The sequence below is a fragment of the Bactrocera neohumeralis genome, chromosome 3, assembly GCF_024586455.1.
Source record: "Bactrocera neohumeralis isolate Rockhampton chromosome 3, APGP_CSIRO_Bneo_wtdbg2-racon-allhic-juicebox.fasta_v2, whole genome shotgun sequence".
Lineage (NCBI taxonomy): Eukaryota > Metazoa > Arthropoda > Insecta > Diptera > Tephritidae > Bactrocera > Bactrocera neohumeralis.
The window spans coordinates 13,255,016-13,277,411 of record NC_065920.1 but is presented as its reverse complement, the minus strand read 5'-3'; the positions used below and the strand labels follow the sequence as shown (position 1 = coordinate 13,277,411).

General features: G+C 39.8%; 5 protein-coding genes and 1 long non-coding RNA gene across 6 annotated transcripts; 2 read left to right on the top strand and 4 right to left on the bottom strand.

The window, feature by feature from the left end:
- The first annotated feature begins 764 nt into the window (after nt 1-764).
- Nucleotides 765-2,321, top strand: LOC126753164 (uricase-like). The gene is made up of 3 exons (XM_050464392.1): nt 765-1,148; nt 1,298-1,606; nt 1,736-2,321. The coding sequence occupies exons 1-3, from the start codon at nt 932-934 to the stop codon at nt 2,218-2,220; spliced, it is 1,011 nt and encodes a 336-aa protein (XP_050320349.1). The 5' UTR covers nt 765-931; the 3' UTR covers nt 2,221-2,321.
- Nucleotides 2,322-3,833: 1,512 nt separating this feature from the next.
- LOC126753153 (uncharacterized) lies at nt 3,834-12,028 on the bottom strand. Its single transcript, XM_050464357.1, has 9 exons — nt 11,871-12,028; nt 11,484-11,801; nt 11,150-11,415; nt 9,993-10,125; nt 9,421-9,916; nt 8,982-9,365; nt 8,441-8,914; nt 7,381-7,634; nt 3,834-7,273 (listed from the first exon to the last, which is right to left on the bottom strand). The coding sequence occupies exons 1-9, from the start codon at nt 11,919-11,921 to the stop codon at nt 3,998-4,000; spliced, it is 5,652 nt and encodes a 1,883-aa protein (XP_050320314.1). The 5' UTR covers nt 11,922-12,028; the 3' UTR covers nt 3,834-3,997.
- A 98-nt stretch (nt 12,029-12,126) lies between these two features.
- Nucleotides 12,127-13,084, top strand: LOC126753173 (uncharacterized). The gene is made up of 3 exons (XR_007666094.1): nt 12,127-12,691; nt 12,751-12,921; nt 12,980-13,084. It is a non-coding gene; the product is annotated as an uncharacterized LOC126753173 (long non-coding RNA).
- Nucleotides 13,085-13,131: 47 nt separating this feature from the next.
- LOC126753166 (uricase-like) lies at nt 13,132-14,373 on the bottom strand. Its single transcript, XM_050464395.1, has 3 exons — nt 14,097-14,373; nt 13,751-14,035; nt 13,132-13,677 (listed from the first exon to the last, which is right to left on the bottom strand). Exons 1-3 carry the CDS (start codon nt 14,305-14,307, stop codon nt 13,205-13,207), a joined length of 969 nt encoding a protein of 322 aa, XP_050320352.1. The 5' UTR covers nt 14,308-14,373; the 3' UTR covers nt 13,132-13,204.
- A 2,453-nt stretch (nt 14,374-16,826) lies between these two features.
- LOC126753165 (uricase-like) lies at nt 16,827-18,174 on the bottom strand. The gene is made up of 3 exons (XM_050464393.1): nt 17,868-18,174; nt 17,521-17,805; nt 16,827-17,449 (listed from the first exon to the last, which is right to left on the bottom strand). Exons 1-3 carry the CDS (start codon nt 18,076-18,078, stop codon nt 16,977-16,979), a joined length of 969 nt encoding a protein of 322 aa, XP_050320350.1. The 5' UTR covers nt 18,079-18,174; the 3' UTR covers nt 16,827-16,976.
- Nucleotides 18,175-19,154: 980 nt separating this feature from the next.
- On the bottom strand, nt 19,155-21,001 carry LOC126753167 (uncharacterized). The gene is made up of 2 exons (XM_050464396.1): nt 20,667-21,001; nt 19,155-20,596 (listed from the first exon to the last, which is right to left on the bottom strand). Exons 1-2 carry the CDS (start codon nt 20,869-20,871, stop codon nt 19,902-19,904), a joined length of 900 nt encoding a protein of 299 aa, XP_050320353.1. The 5' UTR covers nt 20,872-21,001; the 3' UTR covers nt 19,155-19,901.
- Between the last annotated feature and the right edge of the window lie 1,395 nt (nt 21,002-22,396).

Genomic DNA, 22,396 nt, shown 5'->3' with positions numbered 1-22,396 from the left:
GCTACTATTTACATTTGCACTTAAGAAAACAAAACACACACATAGTTACTAGTACATAGGGATATATGCTTCTACATGCAGATAAGCTACAAACTGTAAACAATCAGCAACAATGACAGACGGTGACACTGATATCGCAAGGAGAAAGATGGGCATGTATTTAACTGTAGGTAGACACAACTGGAACACACGTACACATTTGATTACGTGCGAACTTGAACTTTGTAGGTTGCCAGAGGATTCACAGCAACAACAGCGACGCTAACGGTTTTGCGACAGCCATTTAAAGGCTCAAACTGTGCTCAATCAATTTGCCTACCATTGTGCGGGACTATTATTATTGTTACACACACACACAGTCGGCTGATGAGCTGCTATTGTGTCCTTTGTGATGGCATTGTTCTAACAGGACGCAAAGAGCAACCTATATGACATTCGCCTGCTATTATGCCCGTTCACTGCACTTAATTGTCAAATCATCTCGGACTTATGGATTAAATTACTTGCAATACTTTGCATTTTTTCCTTATTATTTTCGCTATTATTTACACCTGCCATATAGTATACATTGTTGCTATGTCTCATAATATGCGTGATATAAGTTTTTATCTTCACTTCCATATCACTAAGTTAATCATGCCTGCTTATCACTGGACTGGAAGTAGATATATAAACAAGATTCATTCGTTTAAAGTCGCTCGTCTATCTTCTTCGTATGTATGTATGTATACATCTTCAATAAACTTATATAAATTAGCACAAATGCAACATGTACGCAGTCAGAGTCTGACAACTCTATCAAACTGATTCCATCAGCGTATAACTGTTATTCCAAAAATATCGTCGCAAACGCAGTTGCGATTAATTGCGCGGATTATAAGCAACACGTGTCCAATTTTGTTAACTACACAAGTAAGGATCAACAGCAAAAATGTTTGCGAGACCAATTCAAAGTCACATCACAACGCCCGAAGTACAACCGGCAGCGACGTCGAACACACCACACCAGTATACGATCTCCGATTATGGCTATGGCAAGGATAGTGTTAAAGTCTTGCATGTTAAGAGGAATGGGCCGGTGCACTCGATAAAAGAATTCGAAGTGGGCACACATTTGAAGTTATACAGTCAAAAGGATTACTATCACGGTAAGCACAGAAACACCTTCAAGCATGTGACACATAAGAAGGAAACTCAGTGTTGCTTAGCATACCAACTAGTCCGCTACTAAAACCTCAATAATGTGCCAGTGAATTCTATATAATCCAATTATGTGTATGCTTTCCATTTCAACCAGGTGATAACTCAGATATTGTGGCCACCGATTCGCAGAAGAACACCGTTTACTTGCTAGCTAAGAAATACGGTATTGAAAATCCCGAAAGGTTTGCATTGCTGCTGGCCAATCACTTTCTCAATAAGTACTCACATGTTGCCGAGGCACACGTACATGTCGAGGAGTATCCTTGGGAGCGCATCGCACAAGAGGACAGCGGCATTTGTGATGACAATTACACATCGATCAACAATCGTCATCGTCACAATCACGCCTTCATTTTTACACCGATAGCGCAGCGCTACTGTGATGTCGTGCTGAGACGCACGGGTAAGTGCCAATAAGCATAATACTTTTGATTTTTAGTCTAATTTTTGAAATTGCACCGCACATTACTTATTCCTATTAGATTCTATTTTTCACTCTCTTTTTCTAACTCTTGCGTTCTCCTACATGCAGATCCCAAACAGACTGTCATCAGCGGCATTAAAGGTCTACGCGTACTGAAGACTACTCAGTCGTCGTTTGTCAATTTCGTAAATGACGAGTTTCGCACGTTACCTGATCAATATGATCGCCTTTTCAGCACCGTAGTTGATTGCAGTTGGGAATATTCCAATATCGATGATGTGAAATTCTGCCAAACTTGGAATAAAGTGAAGAATATCATCATTAGAAATTTCGCTGGCGATCCAAATGTTGGCGTATCTTCGGTGTCAGTACAAAATACGCTATATCTCTCTGAAAAGGAGGTACTTGATGTTATACCGCAAGTGTCGGTCATTTCGATGACTCTGCCGAACAAGCACTACTTTAATTTCGATACGAAACCATTCCAAAGTGTTGTGCCTGGTGAGAATAATGAAGTCTTTATTCCAACCGATAAGCCACATGGCACCATTTATGCGCAGTTAGCAAGAAAGGATCTAAAAAGTCATTTGTGAAAGTCATTAAAAAAATTTTTAAGTTTTTTAGTACTTTTCTCTAGCATTATTATAAGCTTACAGTTTTTTTTTTTCAAAATAAATATACGTACATAGATTTAGCTGTCGTTTTTTTATAAGAAGCTAAACCCTTCTCAGGACCACGTATTTGAACGAAACTCTTAAAAGAAACTTGGTTTATTCGATGGTGACAGCTCATTTCACCATCTCTTCTTCTTATGTAGACCTTATACCGCTTGAATTTTGACCGTGACTGAAAGTTACTCCATTCTAGCTAAGAGTTCTCAGTCAGCGAGCTCAAAGCGACTCTGCTACAGGGGTGGAAGCTGCGCTTCGGAGAAGTGCATCTGTACTACTATGATGGCTCCTGCTTCTGCTTGAAAAATACTACAGTGTTTTGACAGTCGGAAACAAGAGTTGATTGATAGCTTCCTTTTATGTCTTCCCCTCCTACCTTTCCTTTGATCTTCGATCCGTTCACGAAAAAGCTCACTGCGTATCTACTCCAACGACTCTGCCCCAACCGCATAGCTCACTACGCGTCTTCTCCAGCGACTCTGCCCCAACCGCATAACAATGGGAGGTATTTTGGTGGAGTAGATTCCCTCGTGCAGTGGTACAAGTTATCAAGTTAGTTAGATAGCAGTCGAACTGAGAGAGGATTTCAGAATGTTCCTCTCTGGGAACCTTCTTGTGCCCAGTTTCCCGGTGTCTAATAGCAACCTTTGTGGCAATGCATTTGCATTCTATGTCCCTCCGTGCTATATGTAAAATGGCATTAAGTACCATCGTTAGAGTTGTAGATAGTGTACCACTGATACCGCTCGTTGAATGCAGACTAACTATTTAGCGAGTGTGGCTTCACCGAGCGCCGGGTACCAAACAAATTAACAAAAGTACTGGCTATGGCTTTGTAAAGCCTAACGACAACTTTTGGTGTGAGACCACACCGCTTCCCAGTATCTCCGTTACAACAACATAAGCAATGCTTTCCTCACCCTCTCATCAAGATAGCTTTCTATCGAGGATGAGGCTCAAGTACTTCACCTATTCGACAGAGTAAAGTACAGAGCTCGCCAATGAGGGTAGGAGTGGATTTAAGATTTTATACGCCATAGTGAATAAAATCAGTTCAGTTTTATTTTGATTGGCAGCATAAGCTATTACCCGACCGCCGCGTCCCTCGAGTTCATTTAATCGGTCATTTACCACTGAGATCCAGGGTAAAGAAGACAGAACTCCACCTTGCGGAGCCCCTCTATCGAACTTTCGTAGTTCACCTGCACTATTCCACTCGGCCACGACAACTCTTTCGCAGAGATACTTAATATACTACTTATACTTGAGGTTCATTTTGCGTGGTCGACAGTTCTTTCGCAAAGAACTTTCCGTGGCTTTCTGCGAAAAAACTATCGCGGCGGAGTGAAATAGTGCGGGGGAACTTAGAAAGGTTAATAGAGGCATTAAGAACAGTAACGACTGCTTCCGGCCGCACATTGTATGAAATAGTATGGACTAATTTCCCTCAAGATTCGAGAGTAGAACTTCACATTTACTTTTCTAACACCTTAGTATGTGACTTTTAAAAAATAAAACTTTTGGCTGAATTTTTTTAATGACATGGTTTATGTATATTTCCGCTTCCATGGTTACATAAATATTTTTTTTTTTTATTTTCTCGTAAATCTTATTTTATTTTTAAACATTCAAAAATATTAGCTCAACATATACATACATATATATTTACAAACAAAAAAAGAAAAAGCGAGTTAATAAATTATAACGATTGTTGTGTAAATGCACGCACTGCGTTGCATCTACCGCTCTCATCACCATCGCACAGCAATAGCAACAAATCATTGCCGCTTGAAGATGACAACATGCCACTCAGCGGTACAGCCAGTTGTATATTCCGGAAATATCCGAAAGTGCTGTGCACCCAACCCTCTATGAAAGCATATCTGTGCAAATGATAGAAATCTTGTTGCTGCTCACCCAAAGTCAAAAGGAACAGTTCACCATCGCCCATGGTGAATGTATGCAACTTATCTATGCGCATTGGCAATTTTATGATTTGCAGTAGCTTATACGAGCTCACACTTTCGCGAGTCAATTCGTAAACGTTGACGTTATGGCATTTGTGGCAACTTAGAAGCAATTGATAGCGTTGTGGTTGCACCGCTACCATCTCCAACACATCATATGGACCGTCAATGACTTGTGCGAGCTTGAAGTGTTCCGTTTCAGGGTTGAAATGATAAATGGTTACTACCTGCTGATTGTTCACCACCGCATTGCTAAGTAATGCTGTAAAATTTTTGAACTTAAACAGACGCATGGACTTGCCCATACCAAACGGTATCGTTTGCCAATCTGCGATATCGTCGCGCTCATCGTTGATGCGCAAAACGCGCACCTCATTACGATTACGTGTCTCATCGACGGCATGCAGCAGCAGGAACGTGTGCTGCTTGTCGCTCACAAATAATTCTACGCTCTCTATGAACTTTTTCATGCCAAAAACTTTCGCAACTTTACGACCAGTCACCGTTACTTTACTTTTCACCTTTTTATAGCGATCGCCACAATAGTTTTGTGCCTTCACCCATATGGTGTCGGTGCGCGCTGTCAAATAGCTGGTGGTCACATTGGTGATGAACAGACGACGGCTCTCTGCAGCGAACTGCACCTGTAGCAGTCGATGTTCGCACATAGATATGTGTTGCAGATCAGTGAGAAAGGTCTCATCCACGCTTTCGTTAGCATAATGCTTCAGCACTTCCGTGCTGAAATCGAAATCCAGATAAAGCAAATGTTGCTGGCTGACATTATTGTGATGGCTCAAACTTGCATTCTGTGTGCTAAGCAGTGCGGACAACTCGTTCACGACATCGGTTAATTCTTCGCGAAAGGCGGCATCATCTTCCAGCTCAATGAAGTCTTCTGGATCTGCCTCCACTTGTAGCGTATCTTCAAGTTTTTCACTTATCTTATCAGTGTGCATGGTTCTAAACTTAGATTTCATCGGCATGTTGCCAACTAACACCAAACCCTTTACAAATGTGCCTTGGTCAATGGTGAGATTATCGAAATGATAGTTAGCCGCTGTGAAAATGCTCTGTTTATACATGTCTATCAAACGTTCACCATTTAATTTTAAAACATGCGCAGGTCCATTGAAAATAAGATTGCCTTCAATCACCTTTTGTCCATCAATCACTTGTACATGACCACTTTCCTTGAACACCATATCATCGATTGGTATGCCGTTTATTGACTGCAGCATAGTTTCATTCTTTAAAATCAGGTTTTCAAATACCAAGAAGCCTTCTACATCCTGTGGTTCGCCGTTCAGCCTTATGCGTTTCGACAGCAAATAATCAAGACTCAAATCGTTCACATCACCAATTTCTAGTTCCTCATCAACCACTAAGCTATACAACTTTACTGGTGGCATCAAACCATTCGAGGTGGTATATATTTGCGCGGTAGGCATGCCATTAACCAGACCCTGCACTAGCAGCTGTCCGACGATGGGTGGTATCTTGAAATACAAAGGACCTTCGATCGGCATATCACTAGAAATGCGATATAGGGACGCATGAAAACGTTGCACATCGATCGTATTCAATGTAGTAACACGCAATGGACCGTTCACCAAAGCACGCTGTAAACGCAACGGTTTATGAAACAACTTGCCGCTGGTTATGGTCTGCGGTGTCGTAGTATTCTTTAAAAGGCAATCACGGGCTATGTAGTTTAGATCCACATCTTTAGGAAATGTCGTGCGCGTACGCATTCTACTTATTATCGGCTGTGTCATATAGACCGTGCCCGAAATCACTTGATCGCCGCTGCGTCGCACCGCATGTCTATAAAGGTATTGCAACATCTCGTATTGTTTCGTGCTGCTGGCAACAGACTCATTCCAATATGCATTACCGTGCACAACCAGCTTGCGCCAACGTCTCTGGGGCAGCTGCTGCATCCGCTCATTGAGAGAAGCGTAACGAAACGAGCTTTCGAATTTGCCATTCACATCGCCTTGTACAGTGAGTTTTGGTAAGATTAGATCACCTGCCAAGCTGACCTCTTCGGTGCGCGTATCGATAAAAGTCTTTGTGGATACATCATTTATCGTCTTGACGTCCAGATTTGTTAAGCGCAAATTGCCAAAAGTATAGTTGCCGGTTATTTGCTGAGGTTTGGACTTTAAGAGCACATTGCTGAAGACATCACTCATATCAATGCTATTTATTAGAGACATTTTTAGTGTCTTTTTCACAGTTAGTCCTTGCGTAAATATTGTGGAACCATTTATTACCGCATTCTCATTATTGCGCACTAAATCCGCTATGTAGTCCGTCCATTTTATGTCATTTATGGTATCCACTTGCAAGTTTTCGAGGAATTCCACATTGCCCTTGACTAATAAGTCCTTATGCAGCACAAGTTTTTCATTCTCCACGGACAACCTGTCGAAGATCTTATCGAAGGAGATACCATTGATCTTATGTAGAACGATGTTAGTTGCTTGTAGTTGGTATGGCAGATACAGATGCTTGAAAAAGTGATCACGTTTTAATGGTGCGTTCAAATTTATGCCATTCAAATAGGTGTAATTTAAATGCTGTTCCACAAATGTGTCTTTGGTAACCGCCAATCTATCGAAAGATTTGTTACCAAAGAAATGGTATTCATTCTTCAGTTGCGACTTCAAAACTAAGTCATTTGTGGACACATTTTTTAACTTCTCTGCCGTTATGTGTTCTACGGTAAGTGGTGCCTCGAATATCTTGAAACCAGTTAAAATTGCTGAGTCGCCACGACGCACGACATCCTCGGATAATTCCAGTAAATTTGACTTGTATCTCTTACAGATAACGTCACCATCTACTTTGGCTTGCATAAATATGAGTAAAAGTGGCGCCTCTAACATTTGGTGACCACTGGCGAGTAAATGTTGTGTGGTGGGGTGGTCATTTAAAAATTTGCTTGTAAATTTAGGTATGGTTACTTTAGCATTACCAAAATGTACAGCTGTACTTATATCCTATGTAGTAAAAGAAAGAAGCGAATGCGGAATTATAGTGAAAATTTAGCTTACTTTCTACAAAATATTAACTTTGAGTATATAGTATATAATTAAAATCTCAATACCTGTGGTGTATTTTGTAGCAAGTACGTCTCTCTCAGTGTCGACTCTGCAAAAGCTTGACCACTCACAAAAACCTCCGTTGACATGCTTTTATCAAGTTTTAAATTATCCACCGTTAAAGTGCCGTTAATGATTACTTTGCCTGTGTAGAATTGTTGAAACTGTAAGTCCGTATCATCGCTGCCACGCTCCACTTTCGGTTGATAATCAACTATTAGATCACCGGCTATGCTCATGTGTTTAATTTCAACAGGACCTTAAGGGATTAAAATTCAAAATTTTATATGACTAAGCATTAAGTATTCTTTATAATACTACTACTTCAGAAGAAACTACTCTAGCATATTCAAAATGTGTCCAGAAAGTAATAGGACTGATTTTCTTCCCCCGCGACTATACTTCGAAGCGTGCGCGCACCGACTGGATTCGGTAGAGAGGGTTCCTAGCTAACGAACGAGCGGCTGGTCAGTTTTCTCCGAGCGCAACGTGTTTCTGTGGTGTGAGGTACGCGATTGAATTATGTGTGGAACTCGGTAAATCTGCGACAGAGACGTTTGATATGATCAAAGTGGCTTACCCAAATGTTGCTTTAGCAATAAGTGGTGTGTTTCGGTGGCACCAGGCTTTTATGGAGGACCGGGAAGAGGTCGCTGATGAAAACCGTGCTGGAAGCCCTGCGACTTCGACAAACACCGACAATGTGACTCGTGTGCGCAAAGTTTTAAACTCAGACCGTCGACTAAGTATTCGTTTAAATGCCCAGAAGTTAAATTTATCAAAATCTGGGGTTCATGACATTGTGACGGAGCACTTAAACATGCGCAAGGCGTGCTTGAAGATGGTTACAAAAAATCTAACTTGGAAATCGTTCTCGCAGCACTGTATCGACGCAGAAGGAGCCTATTTTTGAATAAATTTTTTTAAATCGATTCAGTCCTATTACTTTCCGACAAACCTTGTACTCATTAGACAAATATATTTAAATGGGGTCGTAATATACATATATAGCGTTAGTTAATTTATAGGTATGAATTGAAGTCTAATAACACGAATGTGGATTACCTTCAATTAAATCATCTCGGCCACTAAACGCTATATCTTCGGTAAAATTTAAGCCATTTACCAAATCCGCGTGCATTTCCCTCGCATTTATTGTGTCTATCATTATTTTCGAGCTTACTACCTGTGGCTCCTTTAGGTTGAAAAGTTGGGCTACCACTAAATCATTTAGTATTGGCGTCCATAATGAGTCCACTTTCGCTTCACCTTGCAGTTTGAGAACACCTTTCAGTTTGCGATCGCGATTTCGTAAAAACAACGAGTTGAAAAATTCATTTACTGAAACATTATTAATGCGCTTCACGCTTAGATCGCCCACCTTGAGAGGTGCAAGGCGTGATAATTCAGAACTTTCACGTCGAGTTTGAAACGATTGCCGTGTCAGTAATTGCGATGTGCTCAGCACTTTAGTGCGTATTGCGGTACGTATGGAGAGTATAGGTTGTCGTGTACTTGACGTATTATCCAAGTGGAAACCTGTTTGAGAAACAAGTTATAATGTATAAGGTTTTCACAACTTGTTGTTGCATTGATTGTAACCTACCGGGTAGAAGTGAGCCATTGTACAAAAGATTACCGACATGCAGGCGACGAATCCGTGCCACAGGCGGGATATCTAATACAAAACCAGGTTTTTGATGTGCTGCGCGCATGAAACGCGCACTACGTTGGGGCGCACGTAATTCCTCCACTCGCTTCAATAATTGCAGTGGACTCTGTAGTGACTCAGCCACAATTTTAACAATGCCTATATTGCCCACTTGTAGCCGAACCGGATGAGGCGCTTTCAATGTCTTAATTTTAGGACGTAGAATAAGAGCAGCTTTGCGAAAGGCGTCCATAGCGGCTTTACGTTGCAACAACAAACTGCGAAGACGTTGCACGGTGCCTTCGAACTCGTGCCGGTGTTGTTGTAGTATATTTAAATCTGAAATTTGTATTTAGTTAAAATAAAAACAAATAGGCAAACTAAGTAACCTGACCTTCGAGCAGAGTTTCATTCATTGACAACGGCGCACCCAACCTCTGGCCATCCGCCGCGTCAACTTCGAAAATGCGCAACAAGGTGTTAAACGGGCGCCGGTAACTGAGCAATACAAGCGATTCATTCTGCGAACTCACATGGGTTATTATTTCACTGACATCGCTTTCTTTTGCCGTGTAGCTCGCATAGCAGTCCATACGCGCATTCGGATAAACATTAACGGCTCTCTGGTTTGTACCAACCAAAAAATGCTTTCCCGCACCGAAGCGTTCGAAGGTCAATTCTTTAGCATTGAATTGTCGATAGGGAGAGAATTGTGTCTCATCACGCTTCATCCAAAAACTATTGCATTTCTGCTGTTGTGCCGCACACCCTATCAGATAATTTCGCCCATGAAAAGTGTAAGCATGTATGGTGGTCGAGAGTATCGTGAGTGTCTGACGATTGCGTAAATGCAAATCTGTTGTGCTAACTTCGTAAACAACGACTATAGTCTAAGGAAGCAATTGTTTAGTAATTATTTATTATAATTTATTGTGTTTAGTAAAAATTTAGTTTTATAATAAATACCCGGCCCTGATGTTTTATAAGACGTCCACTAAGCAAAAATTTCGGTGTCGTGCCAATTACTTTCAACACGTGTATAGCTGGTATTGTAAGATCCTCCACTAACTCAAAGAACGTATTCGACCATTCATATGTACTGCAGACAAAACAATCATAATTAATATACACTGAAGTGATGTTAAGCTAGTAGATGGACACTGAGACCTGTTCCGTCAAAGCAACCAACATTTTTTTCAGAGAATCATATAAGCAACGGGGTTTGTCCGGAAAGTAATAGGACTGAGTTAATTGAAGGCATCACGGAAGGCATTCTACGGAATAGCCTTCAGAACCGAGGTGCATGCTGCTTGGATCCCCTCAGTCGTCTCAAAATGCTTGCCTTTCATCCGCCTTTTCAGGCAAGAAAACAAAAGAAAAGTCCGGGGGTCAAGTCTGGGCTGTAAGGCAGCTATGGAAGCGTTGGGATGACGGCCTTGGCTATGCAGCTGTTCACAATAAAGGTGGTTTGAGCCGGGGCGTTTTCCTGGTGCCACTTCCAACCGGCTGCAATATCTTGTCGAACCCGACTGACTCTTCGTTTGAGTCTCTTGAAGACTTCTACGTAAAACTTGGCGTTGTCGGTTTGTTCAGGAGGAACAAATTCATGGTGGACGATCCCTTTGATGTCAAAAAAGACAATGAGCATCGTTTTCACTTTGGATTTGCTAATTCTTCTGAACCTCTTCCTAGCCCTCCAAAAAGGTCTGGCGCCACCGAAACACACCACTTTTTACTAAAGCAACATCTGGGTAAGCCTGCTTGATCATATCAAATGTCTCTGTCGCTGATTTACCGGATTTCACATAGAATTTAATCGCGTACCTCTGCTCAAACGAACGCTGCATTTTCGGCTTGCACCACTCACAGAAACACTAGGAATGCCCTCTAGTACAGTTGCGGCGGAAGAAAATCAGTCCTATTACTTTCCGGACAAACCCATTGAAGATTTAACACTTTGAAGAGTTCTTTTGGATGTTGATCTACCTTTGTTTACAAGAGCTCACAACTTTCGTTTAATCGGGAAAATGGGAAAGCACGCCTCTAAAAAAAATTTGGAAGACTTGCTTATCCCAATATTTTTTTTAGGAAGCGGTAACGGAGAGATTAGCAGCCATACGTACCGTAATTTTGATTGTAGTTTTGTATAATTCACGGCCGTTAAAAGCATGATTTGTCCCTCGTCAGCACTGAAGAGGAAAAGTTTACGAAATCTACCATTTATGGTTAGCTGTTGTATTGGTTCGAAACTCGTTATAGTCTCTTTGTTAACTTGGAATAATTTTGCCGCCTCAGCATTTTGCGCCAATACGACGGCATTCAATTGATAAATCTCCAAATATTCTTCCAAAGCCACAACAAGCAGCAAATAATTGCGCCAAGCAATCACCTTTAAAATAAATTTAGTTTTATGCAATTAATTGTCTAGACACATGCGTAAATAGTTTTCACTCTTACCTCCGCTGCTATGGGTTCATGATGCCGCACACCACCAGCTAACACCCCAGCCAAGGATAAACGCTTTTCCGCTCCGCTTACGATCAATACATATAACTCGTTGCCATGCAGGACAAAAATTTGTTCCCTCGAAATTTCATGCATAATATGCAAGTTATGCTCATTTTGTATATTCATATCCATGAAAGGTAAACGAAATTGCAATGCATTTTTCGGCACACTTGTGGGGGATTTGGGCGCGCATTTCGATAGTATCGGTGGTGTGGCGGGTGCAAAGGGCACTGCATTAGCGGCATCAGGTCGTACTTGGCTTAAGCACTTCAAATGAAAGAGGATATATATATATTTTTTGGAGTGCTTGTAATAATCTGTCACACATTTACTTACCACTTGTAAGGAGATAATTAATTGGAAATAAAAGTAAATATGCATTTCCATTAGCAATTTTATCAGAGCAACATATGTCTGCAATCTACAATTATCTTTTTATGATTTTTCTTTTCATAGTATATCATTAAGTGTAAGACGTGTGTAAATTTGCAAGAGCTAACGGATTGTACAACAAATACGAGCGCTCCAAAGAGAAACGAATGAAAGGAGAGTACATATGTAAATGGAATGTGATAAGTTATAGCGTCACAAAAAAGACATTGCAGCGGTTTATGTATATAATTAAGTATATAGCCTAACCGAAAAGGTGTACATTTTTACAACGTGTTAGACTACAGTATTCTTTGCTTAAAACCGAAAATCTAATAATTAAAAGATTCATGTTAAAAAAAAAATCATCGGTTAGTAGATGAGTATAGGTCGTGATTAATCGAATGATTTAAAAATAGCCATAAACATTGACAAACAAAACAGAATGGTTCCCCAGTTATCGGTCTCGAAGTAAAGCTACCTCTGCTAATAATTTCGTGTTTTCATAAAACATTATTCCCTGATAGAAAAAAATTCCGTTGATGTAAAGCAATGGATTGATATGTGTTATACATAGGGAATCTGAATCTGCCGAAATTGCTCACCTTCGACAGCGTCGCGTAGACATTACTCAGAAGGTGTTTGACTTAGTTCGATATGACCCAGATCGGCTCCAGAGGGTCATAACTGGTAACCAATCATGGTTTTATGGTTATGACGTGGAAAGCAAAGCTCAGTCATCCTTTTGGTAGTTTCCGCATTAGCCAATATCGAAAAAGGCGCGCCAAGTAAGATCGAATGCAATGGATTTGCTAACCGTTTTCTTCAGTTTTACCTCTTGCCACAGGGTCGTACGGTCAATAAAGTACATTACTTGCATTACCAAAAATTGTATGGAGAGGCCGTAATTGACATCAACAAGCGTTCTTTCAGCGTTAGTTTAAAGTCTTTTTCAGCGCATACAGTACCGACAACTTTAGCCAATGAGAAAAATGACCCCTGGATAAGCGACTGCTTTGTAAATATGTAATAGTAAACTTATTTAGAGTATCTCTTGAACGATCATTCTTCTTTAGATATTAATAGAGCAACAGACTGTCCATGGATAGCTGCTATAAATCATATTTACTTAACAAATAATTAGCCAACCTACATAAAGTATTTATTTCAACCAATAACCAATATACCTACATATGTATATACATATGAACATATGTATATCAAATTTTACACAAATTATAAAAGTAGCTCTTTAAATACAATTGAATCGATAGAAATAATATAATTTTTTTTGCTTGCTTTCATTTTTCCAAACGGTCCAATTGCGCATATCCCAAGCCCAATGGCGTATCTGCTGGATTTGCAATGATGACATTAGCTTTCGGCTCGATCGGCGGAAAACGTGCGAAATCGAAAGGAAAATGTTTATAATTTGGAAGGCTTATAGAAATGCTACAAATCTCGGGCATTGCATCGAGCACAGCACGTTCTGCAACATACGCCGCATATTGGACACTAGTGATGATTACACCTTTCTCTGGATCACCAGCAAACGATTGCAATATCAAGTCACGTATTTTCAACCAATGTGTCTTGAAATCGATATCAACTACTTTGGAGTACTGCCAACGCGCATTTATATCTGTACACAAAATACGATCGTCCATATCGCCTTCGGAGAACATATCACCCTTCACGTAGCCGGTGAACGGCGCACGAGCGGTCTTTACGACGCGCAAACCATAAAAAGTGCCAATCAAAAGTGGTGGACCCTCTAGAAAGAAAATCACAATAATTTTAATTTAATATATGTATATATTTAAAATATTTTTAAAAATGTTACATACGTCTTGTTCGCACAACTTCACAACCATGAGTGCCATTCGTATTTCGCATGAAGGCGTGATTGTGTTGCTTGCCCTTATAGTAGCCCTGGTGCTCTTGCTCACCAAAACGATCCCACACCAATTCCTCCACGATCAAATTTGACTCTTCGACTTGCTCATATGTCTCTAGGAAATGTTGCGTAAGCGTGAGTGCAAATTCTTCAGGTGTGTGCAGGCCATGCCTTTGAGCGTGCACATAAATGGTATTCTCCTGCACATCACTGCCGATGATATCCGTATTGTCCGCTAATGTCAAAATATAATCCATTGAATTATATGCTATAAATAATAATGAAAAAGCAAGTACCTTCGTAGTATTCTTTGTGTGTGCGCAAACGCATATGTGAGTTTACTTTGAATTCAGTCACGCTGTGCACGGGTCCATCCTTCTTCAGTTGAAACACACGCACTCCCTGTTTACCGTAACCATAATCGCCCATTCGGTAATTAGGCGCTCGAGGATCTGGTATTTTCGTAACTTTGCTGGGATCAGCATTATACAATTGACGAGTGAACATCTTGACAACACAACAGCAAAACCGTGTTTATTCGTGTAAGAACATTGCCAAAAATGCTGTAGTACCTACTTGACGCCTTTTATTATAGCGCACAACATATGCATACTTAAATTATGATATCTTATCAAATTGAATCAAAAAGTACTAATGTATGCACATACAAAGAAAAACCCGAAAGTGAAATAAATGTTTTTCGAAATCGCGGTGATGATAACCTATGATGATTACTATACTGATTAGTGATGATGATACTTTTATCTACTTTTATTTTAGATAAAAGTACCAGTTGTATATCACGTCAATTGAAAAGTCCCCAGCCTACCTTTCGATTATGATTTTTGTAGTAGAACTTGTTCTTTGCTCAAAATAGTCCTTAGTTTCCGCGTTCACCTCCTTCATTCGACGAAATTTTCTGAGAACAGGGTATAGGCGATGTTGGCCAGATCTGGAGAATTCAGTTTTCCATCGTTTTCAGTGACTTATGACACGGTATATTGGCTAGGTGAAACAGCACTTTTTTCTTCAAATATGACTGCTTTCGACGATTTCGTCTTTCAAACGATCGAATAATCGCTAACCCCAATCTATGACGATGGAGCAGACGTTCCATTGCCAGACCATGAAGAGGTTCGAATAGCAATTATCCGTCGGAAGAACAGCAAAGCGGCGGGAGCCGATGGAATACCGAACGAGCTATTCAAACACGCTGGCGAAGAACTGATAAGGAGCATGCATCAGCTTCTTTGTAGAATATGGTCGGAAGAAAGCATGCCCAAGGATTTAAATTTAAGTGTGCACTGCCCAATCCACAATCCGCGCATTCAGGTTCTATTGAGCATATTGTGTGAAAGATCAAAGCCCACCGTCAACAAACTGATTGGACCTTATCAGTGTGGCTTTAGGCCTGGGAAATCAACAACTGACTAGGTATTCACCATGCGTAAAATCTTGGAAAAGACCCGTGAAAAGATGATCGACATACACCACCTCTTTGTCGATTTTAAAGCTGCTTTTGACATCGCGAAAGTGAGCTGCCTTTATGCCGCGATGTCTGACTTTGGTATCCCTGCAAAACTAATACGGCTGTGTAAACTGACGTTGAGCAATATCAAAAGCTTCGTCAGAATTGGGAAGGACCTCTCCGAGCCGTTCGATACCAAAAAAGGTTTCAGAAAAGGCGACTCTCTATCGTGCGACTTCTTCAATCTGCAGCTGAAGAAAATAATTCGAGCTGCAGAACATAATCGAGTAGGTACAATCTTCTACAAGAGTGTACAGCTGCTGGCGTATGCCAATGATATTGATATCATTGGCCTCAACATCCGCGCCGTACCTTTTGATTTCTCCCGACTGGATAAGGAAGCAAAGCAAATGGGTCTGATCGTGAACGAGGGCAAGACGAAGTATCTCCAATCATCACACAAACAGTCGTCGCACTCGCGACTTGGCTCCCACGACACTGTTGATAATCATAATTTCGAAGTTGGAGATAATTTCGTCTATATTGGAATCAATATTAACACCAACAACAATGTCAGCCTCGAAGTCCAACGAAGAATAACTCTTGCCCACGGGTGCTACTTCGGAATGAGTAGACAATTGAGACTCTTTCGACGAACAAAAACCAAATTCTACAAGTCACTAATTTTTCCCGTCCTACTATATGGCGTGGAGGCATGGACGATGACAATATCTAATGATTCGATGCTACGAGTTTTCGAGAGAAAGGTTCTTCGGAAAATGTATGGTCCTTTGCGCATTGGCTACGGCGAATATCGCATTCGATGAAACGATGAGCTGTACGAGTTATACGACGACATTGACATAGCGCAGCGAATTAAGAGATAGTGGCTGCGCTGGCTAAGTCATGTCGTCCATATGGATGAAAACACTCTAGCTCTGAAAGTATTCGACTCAGTACTCGCTGGGGAAAGCAGAGGAAGACGAAGACCTCCGGGTTCTGCGTGAGCAGTCCACTTGGAAGACTGGACTTCAGAGTGAAATTATGGAGCCATGTTTCATCCCTTGTCACATATCGACGCCAAAACTCGAGCTTATTGCACTTGAACATCTCCAAACACAGTTACGTATCATCAACTCGTTTTTTTTTTTGGTCAAAAGTGAGTTGATATCTTTAGAGTGTCTGCAATCTCGAGCAACTTTATGGTCATCAAAAATTAATTTGTGGGCTGTTTGATTTTTTCGTCGATAACAACTTCTTTTGGGTGACCACTGCGTTCACCGTATTCGGTATTCATTTCACTACGTTGATGTTGGTGGTTGATGCTGAAAAGTAACTGCTTACTATACACTGTAGCGTCGATTTTATCACTCTTCAAGCGCTTATAGGGAATTTCAATAGATCGAATCAATTAAGCTGCAGATTGAATGAATACACTTTCTAGAGGTTTTTGTCATGTCTTCTACATCTATCTGTAGTGTGCGCTCAACAGACAATTTTTGACTAATTTTAAGCCATCCTCGAAGAGCAACGCTATAAATAAAATTTACTTAACAAATAATTAGCAATCCTATGTAAGGAATTTATTTCCACCAATAACCAATGTACCTATATACATATGTATATCCAATTAAATATAAAAATGATAAAAGTATCCCCTTAAATACAATTGAATCGATAGAAATAATATAATTTTTTTTGCTTGCTTTCATTTTTCCAAACGGTCCAATTGCGCATATCCCAAGCCCAATGGCGTATCTGCTGGATTTGCAATGATGACATTAGCTTTTGGCTCGATCGGCGGAAAACGTGAGAAATCGAAAGGAAAATGTTTATAATTTGGAAGGCTTATAGAAATGCTACAAATCTCGGGCATTGCATCGAGCACAGCACGTTCTGCAACATACGCCGCATATTGGACACTAGTGATGATTACACCTTCCTCTGGATCACCAGCAAACGATTGCAATATCAAGTCACGTACTTTCAACCAATGTGTCTTGAAATCGATATCAACGACTTTGGAGTACTGCCAACGCGCATTTATATCTGTACATAAGATGCGATCGTCCATATCGCCTTCGGAGAACATATCACCCTTCACGTAGCCGGTGAACGGCGCACGAGCGGTCTTTACGACGCGCAAACCATAAAAAGTGCCAATCAGAAGTGCTGGACCCTCTAGAAAGAAAATCACAATAATCTGAATTTAATATATATATATTTATAATATTTTTAAAAATGTTACATACGTCTTGTTCGCACAACTTCACAACCATGAGTGCCATTCGTATTTCGCATGAAGGCGTGATTGTGTTGCTTGCCCTTATAGTAGCCCTGGTGTTCTTGCTCACCAAAACGATCCCACGCCAATTCCTCCACGATCAAATTTGACTCTTCGACTTGCTCATATGTCTCTAGGAAATGTTGCGTAAGCGTGAGTGCAAATTCTTCAGGTGTGTGCAGGCCATGCCTTTGAGCGTGCACATAAATGGTATTCTCCTGCACATCACTGCCGATGATATCCGTATTGTCCGCTAATGTCAAAATATAATCCATTGAATTATATGCTATAAATAATAAAGCAAAAAGAAAGTACCTTCGTAGTATTCTTTGTGTGTGCGCAAACGCATATGTGAGTTTACTTTGAATTCAGTCACGCTGTGGACGGGTCCATCCTTCTTCAGTTGAAACACACGCACTCCCTGTTTACCGTAACCATAATCGCCCATTCGGTAATTAGGCGCTTGAGGATCTGGTATTTTCGTTACTTTGCTGGGATCAGCATTATGCAATTGACGAGTGAACATATTGACGATGCACAAAAGCAAAACTTTTTGCACTTATCACCGCGATTATTCGTGTAAGAGCGTGCACGAAAATGCACCTTTTATTATAGCGCACAATATATGCAGACTTAAATTATTATATCTTATCAAATTGAATCAAAAAGTACATATGTAATATGTACGTCTGCAAAGAAAAAACCGAGTGTGAGATAATTTTTTTCGAAGTCGCGGTGATGATTATCCAGACGACTGATTAGTGACGATAATATCTACTTACATATATTCGGGATAAAAGTACTAGTAGTATAGGAGGTCAATTGGTTACTTATTTGCCTTTCGTCTTTATCGCAGCTATGTAACTGAAAAGCAACTGCTTATGCCGGAACGCTGATTTTATCAGTCTTCAAGCGCTTACAGATAATTTAAGTGGATCGAACCAATTAAAGGGTTACATGGGTTTACGGGTTTCAAAAAATCGATTTTTTTATTGTCTTATTAATTTCGACAATACCTCTAGAATATTGTCCTAAATTTTCAAGTTGAGCCGAGTAATAGTGCGCCATCTCTAAACGCGTTTTTCTCAAAACTGTGTTTTTGAAGTCGGTTGGCAAGATTTCTAGCGAACTACTCAAGCGTTCTTCATGAAATTTTACATAAGTCTTTGAGATACAATTCTAAAAGATTTTGGACGAAGAATTACAATACAATACATCCTCATAAGTTTTTCGATCAGAAAACGCGTGTCTTTAACGAGTATGTTTTTTCCTTGGTATCCTTCACACTTTCGAACGAAATGCATTCGTTTCTAAGAAAGCCTTTTCTGCTTACAAATGCGCTCTTAAACTTTCTAAGTACCCGATGTCGGCATTGACTATATAGTAACTCAAGACTTTGAGATTAGTTTTACAACAACTATAATACATATACTGCCGATTCCACCTAGACCTATGCTAGTAATATATGAAGCTTAAGAATACAATTATTTCATGTTTATTTGGTTTTTAGTGAGGTCTCGTATTAATAATATTGTACAATATAATGAATACTAAATGATATCAATTTTGATTATAAAAAATAATTTATAATATTAATATTCAAAGTGTTTCTCGGATAGCACGTTAAAATATGTGTCGTGTTTTCTTTGGGTATATTTGCTTTCACTTATACTCGTATTAGTATATTATTTAGCTTGATTAAAAAAAAAATGTATATATATGTAATAGGAGATATAAAAAGCTAAGAATAGAGGTCAAATTTAAAATTACATTTTTGTGTTTATTTATACCGGTGAACATTAAACCAAAGCAGATTAACCATCATTCGTCTTTTGGTAACAATACCTAACACCAATCAGATTTGTGAACATATCTGATAGTTTTAAATATGGGTAGTAAAATAGATTGGTGGTGAACCTTTCAAGGTTTAGCCGGTATCTAATATACACCACCACACCTCTATCAGCTATTTTAGTGCTAAACTAATTGAAATAAATCACTGTTTAAGAATTTAAATGCCGTGTTTTCCATCAACTACTAGGTTTCAGAAATTGCAAACTTGTATATGTATGGGTATATGACCTCGAAGCAATGGTATATAGATGATATATGAACAAAAAGTGTATATTTGTATGTCTTTACGTGGCAACGAACAAGGTTTTTAGTATTTTACTATTTTTTTTATTATTTTCAATTGTTGTCTATGGTACACCGACAATTAAATCAGCCACTATATTCCATAGCCTACATTTGTGGGCGCACTGCATTCGAAAATTCAGCAGAGTTATCTGTATAACAACTTCGTCCATCATACATACATACATATGCATGTGGGCACTAATTTGCTTCTCAACGCTTTGTATTTCGGGCTGGGCTGGGTGAATTACGTATCGGACTACGATTATGTCGCACGGGGCTACTTGCTGTGTTTTTAGCTTGATTTGTTGATTTCGGTGTAGAATTTGTAGTTTTCAATATTGATTGTGGTACATGCGCTTTTCTTATCGGACTAAGTATTTTCCTGGAACTCAAACTATTCCACGGCTGTGGCTTTAGATTCAGTTTGGGTTTCAACAAAGGCTCACAGCGCGTAATCGGTTTCGTCGATAACCTTTTAGAGTAGCTATCCAATTTGTGTCCTAAATCATTCATATATTCCCGCAGCGCTTGTATCTCTAAGGCCATAGCTTGACGATCACGATCCATTCGCTCGTTTTCCAAAAGCATTTCTTCGAGAATTCTTTTTTGTTTTTGCACCTCGAGCAGTCGCCTATGACTTGCGGGATCATTGTAATCCTGGTAATTATGTATTGCACGTCGCATGCGCTGTTGTTGCTTTTGTGCGCGAGCCGCTTTTATTTGTGGTATGGAAGTCGCTTTAAATGGTATAGTTGGTTTCGTACTATTGACCTTTGGATCTGCTTTAGTTTCTACCATTTCTGATTTAACGTTTGCAGGATTTTGTGGTGAAGTTTCTGCCGGCATCTCATTAGTTGATTTTTCTTCGATGATTGCAGGTTTCTCAACTCTTCGAACTTTCCGATCTAAAACGATACGCATATAAGTTCCACTGATGGTCCATACATACCTTACACATATGCCTAACTTACGTACTTCTTAGTTTATTATGTACAGATGCTACAATGCTATTGAATGATGTGCTTATTTCGGTTTTAAGCGGTCTCTCCTCAAGAACTTTGCGCTTTCCCGTTAAAATGTTTGGACTAAAGTATGTTTCAACGGGCAAAGAGACCTCTTTTAGCTGTCGATCAACCATGTTTGGTAAATTTAAACGATTCATATTGAGTTCAGATGCCATTGTACCTTGTTTTATATTTTTATTAACTTTAAAAGTAGAAGTAATTTATTTAAATAAGCCAAATTTAGTCTTTACTTAAAATTTAGAAGAATAACAATGAAATTTAGAGAAACAAAGATAGCTAATTTTATTTTCATATTTTAACGAGTGAAATTTATTTGAAAATTAAATCATGGTGCTTGTTTTTTACTATGTTCTTTCAATTCAATCAAATGTAGAGATTGAAAAACTGCATATTCCTATATACATATCTGTAAATTATTGTGATTTCGTCTGTTTACCATATACAGGGGTTGTCCGGAAAGTTAAAAGGACTGAGTCGAGTTAAAAAAAAATTATTGAACCAATCGTTACAATTCTTTAAAAACTTTAAAAATAGGCTCCTTCCGCGTCGATGCAGCGCTGTCAGCGCGATTTCCAAGCATTGAAGGCGTCACGGAAGGCATTCTCCGGAATAGCCTTGAGCGCCGAGTTGCATGCTGTCGTCTCAAAATGCTAACCTTTCATCGGCCTTTTCAGGCAAGGAAACAAAAAAAGTCCGGTAGGGCCTCATCTGGGCTGTAGGGCAGCTGCGGAAGCGTTGGGATGCCAGTCTTGGTTAGGTAGCTGTTCACAATAAAGGCGGTGTGAGCCGGGGTGTTGTCATGGTGCAACTTCCAATCAGCTGCGATGTCTTGTCGGACCCGATTGACCCTTCATTTGATTCTCTTGAAGACTTCCACGTAAAACTTGGCGTTGACGGTTTGTCCAAGAAGAACAAATTCACGATGGACTATGCTCATTGGCTCATTCTTCCGATCTTCATCTGCGACCTCTCCCCAACCGTCCAAAAAAACTTGGTGCCACCGAAACACATCACTTCTTCCTAAAGCAGCATCTGGGTAAACCTGTTTGATCATATCAAACGTCTCTGTCGCAGATTTATCGAGTTTAACACAGAATTTAATGGCGTACCGTTGAGCAAAAATGTTGATCCTGACTCTCCAGGTGCTCGGAGACAACTGACCAGCCGCCTGTTCGTTAGCTAGGAACGCTCTCTAACGAATCCAGTCCGTGCGCGCACGCTCCGAAGTACAGTCTCAGCGGAAGAAAATCAGTCCTATTACTTTCCGGACAAGCCTCATCTTCCATAGTCAATACACCTCGAGATAAAAAATATATCCATCGAACCCTTATAATTATAAGCGTATGGTGGGGATATTGCGACATAAAAGTAAGCACCAAGATCGATATCAGTAATTAAGAACATGCATTCCTCTGGTTCTACTCGTAATAGATCGAAAATGTATATGGAATTCCTTATATCTTATATTTTAGCTAATATGCATGGCTTATTGTGGAAATATAATATATGTTCTTAAATAAATATTATAAAATCGGACTCGACAATTCCACCTCCCAATATAACGATTTCCGCACTAGACATTGCCTTTATGCCATATACAAATAGTACCGAATGTATACCGAATAGTTTTTACGATATTCAGGTCTGCTATTAAAATAAAATCAATGTATCTCTGCCTTA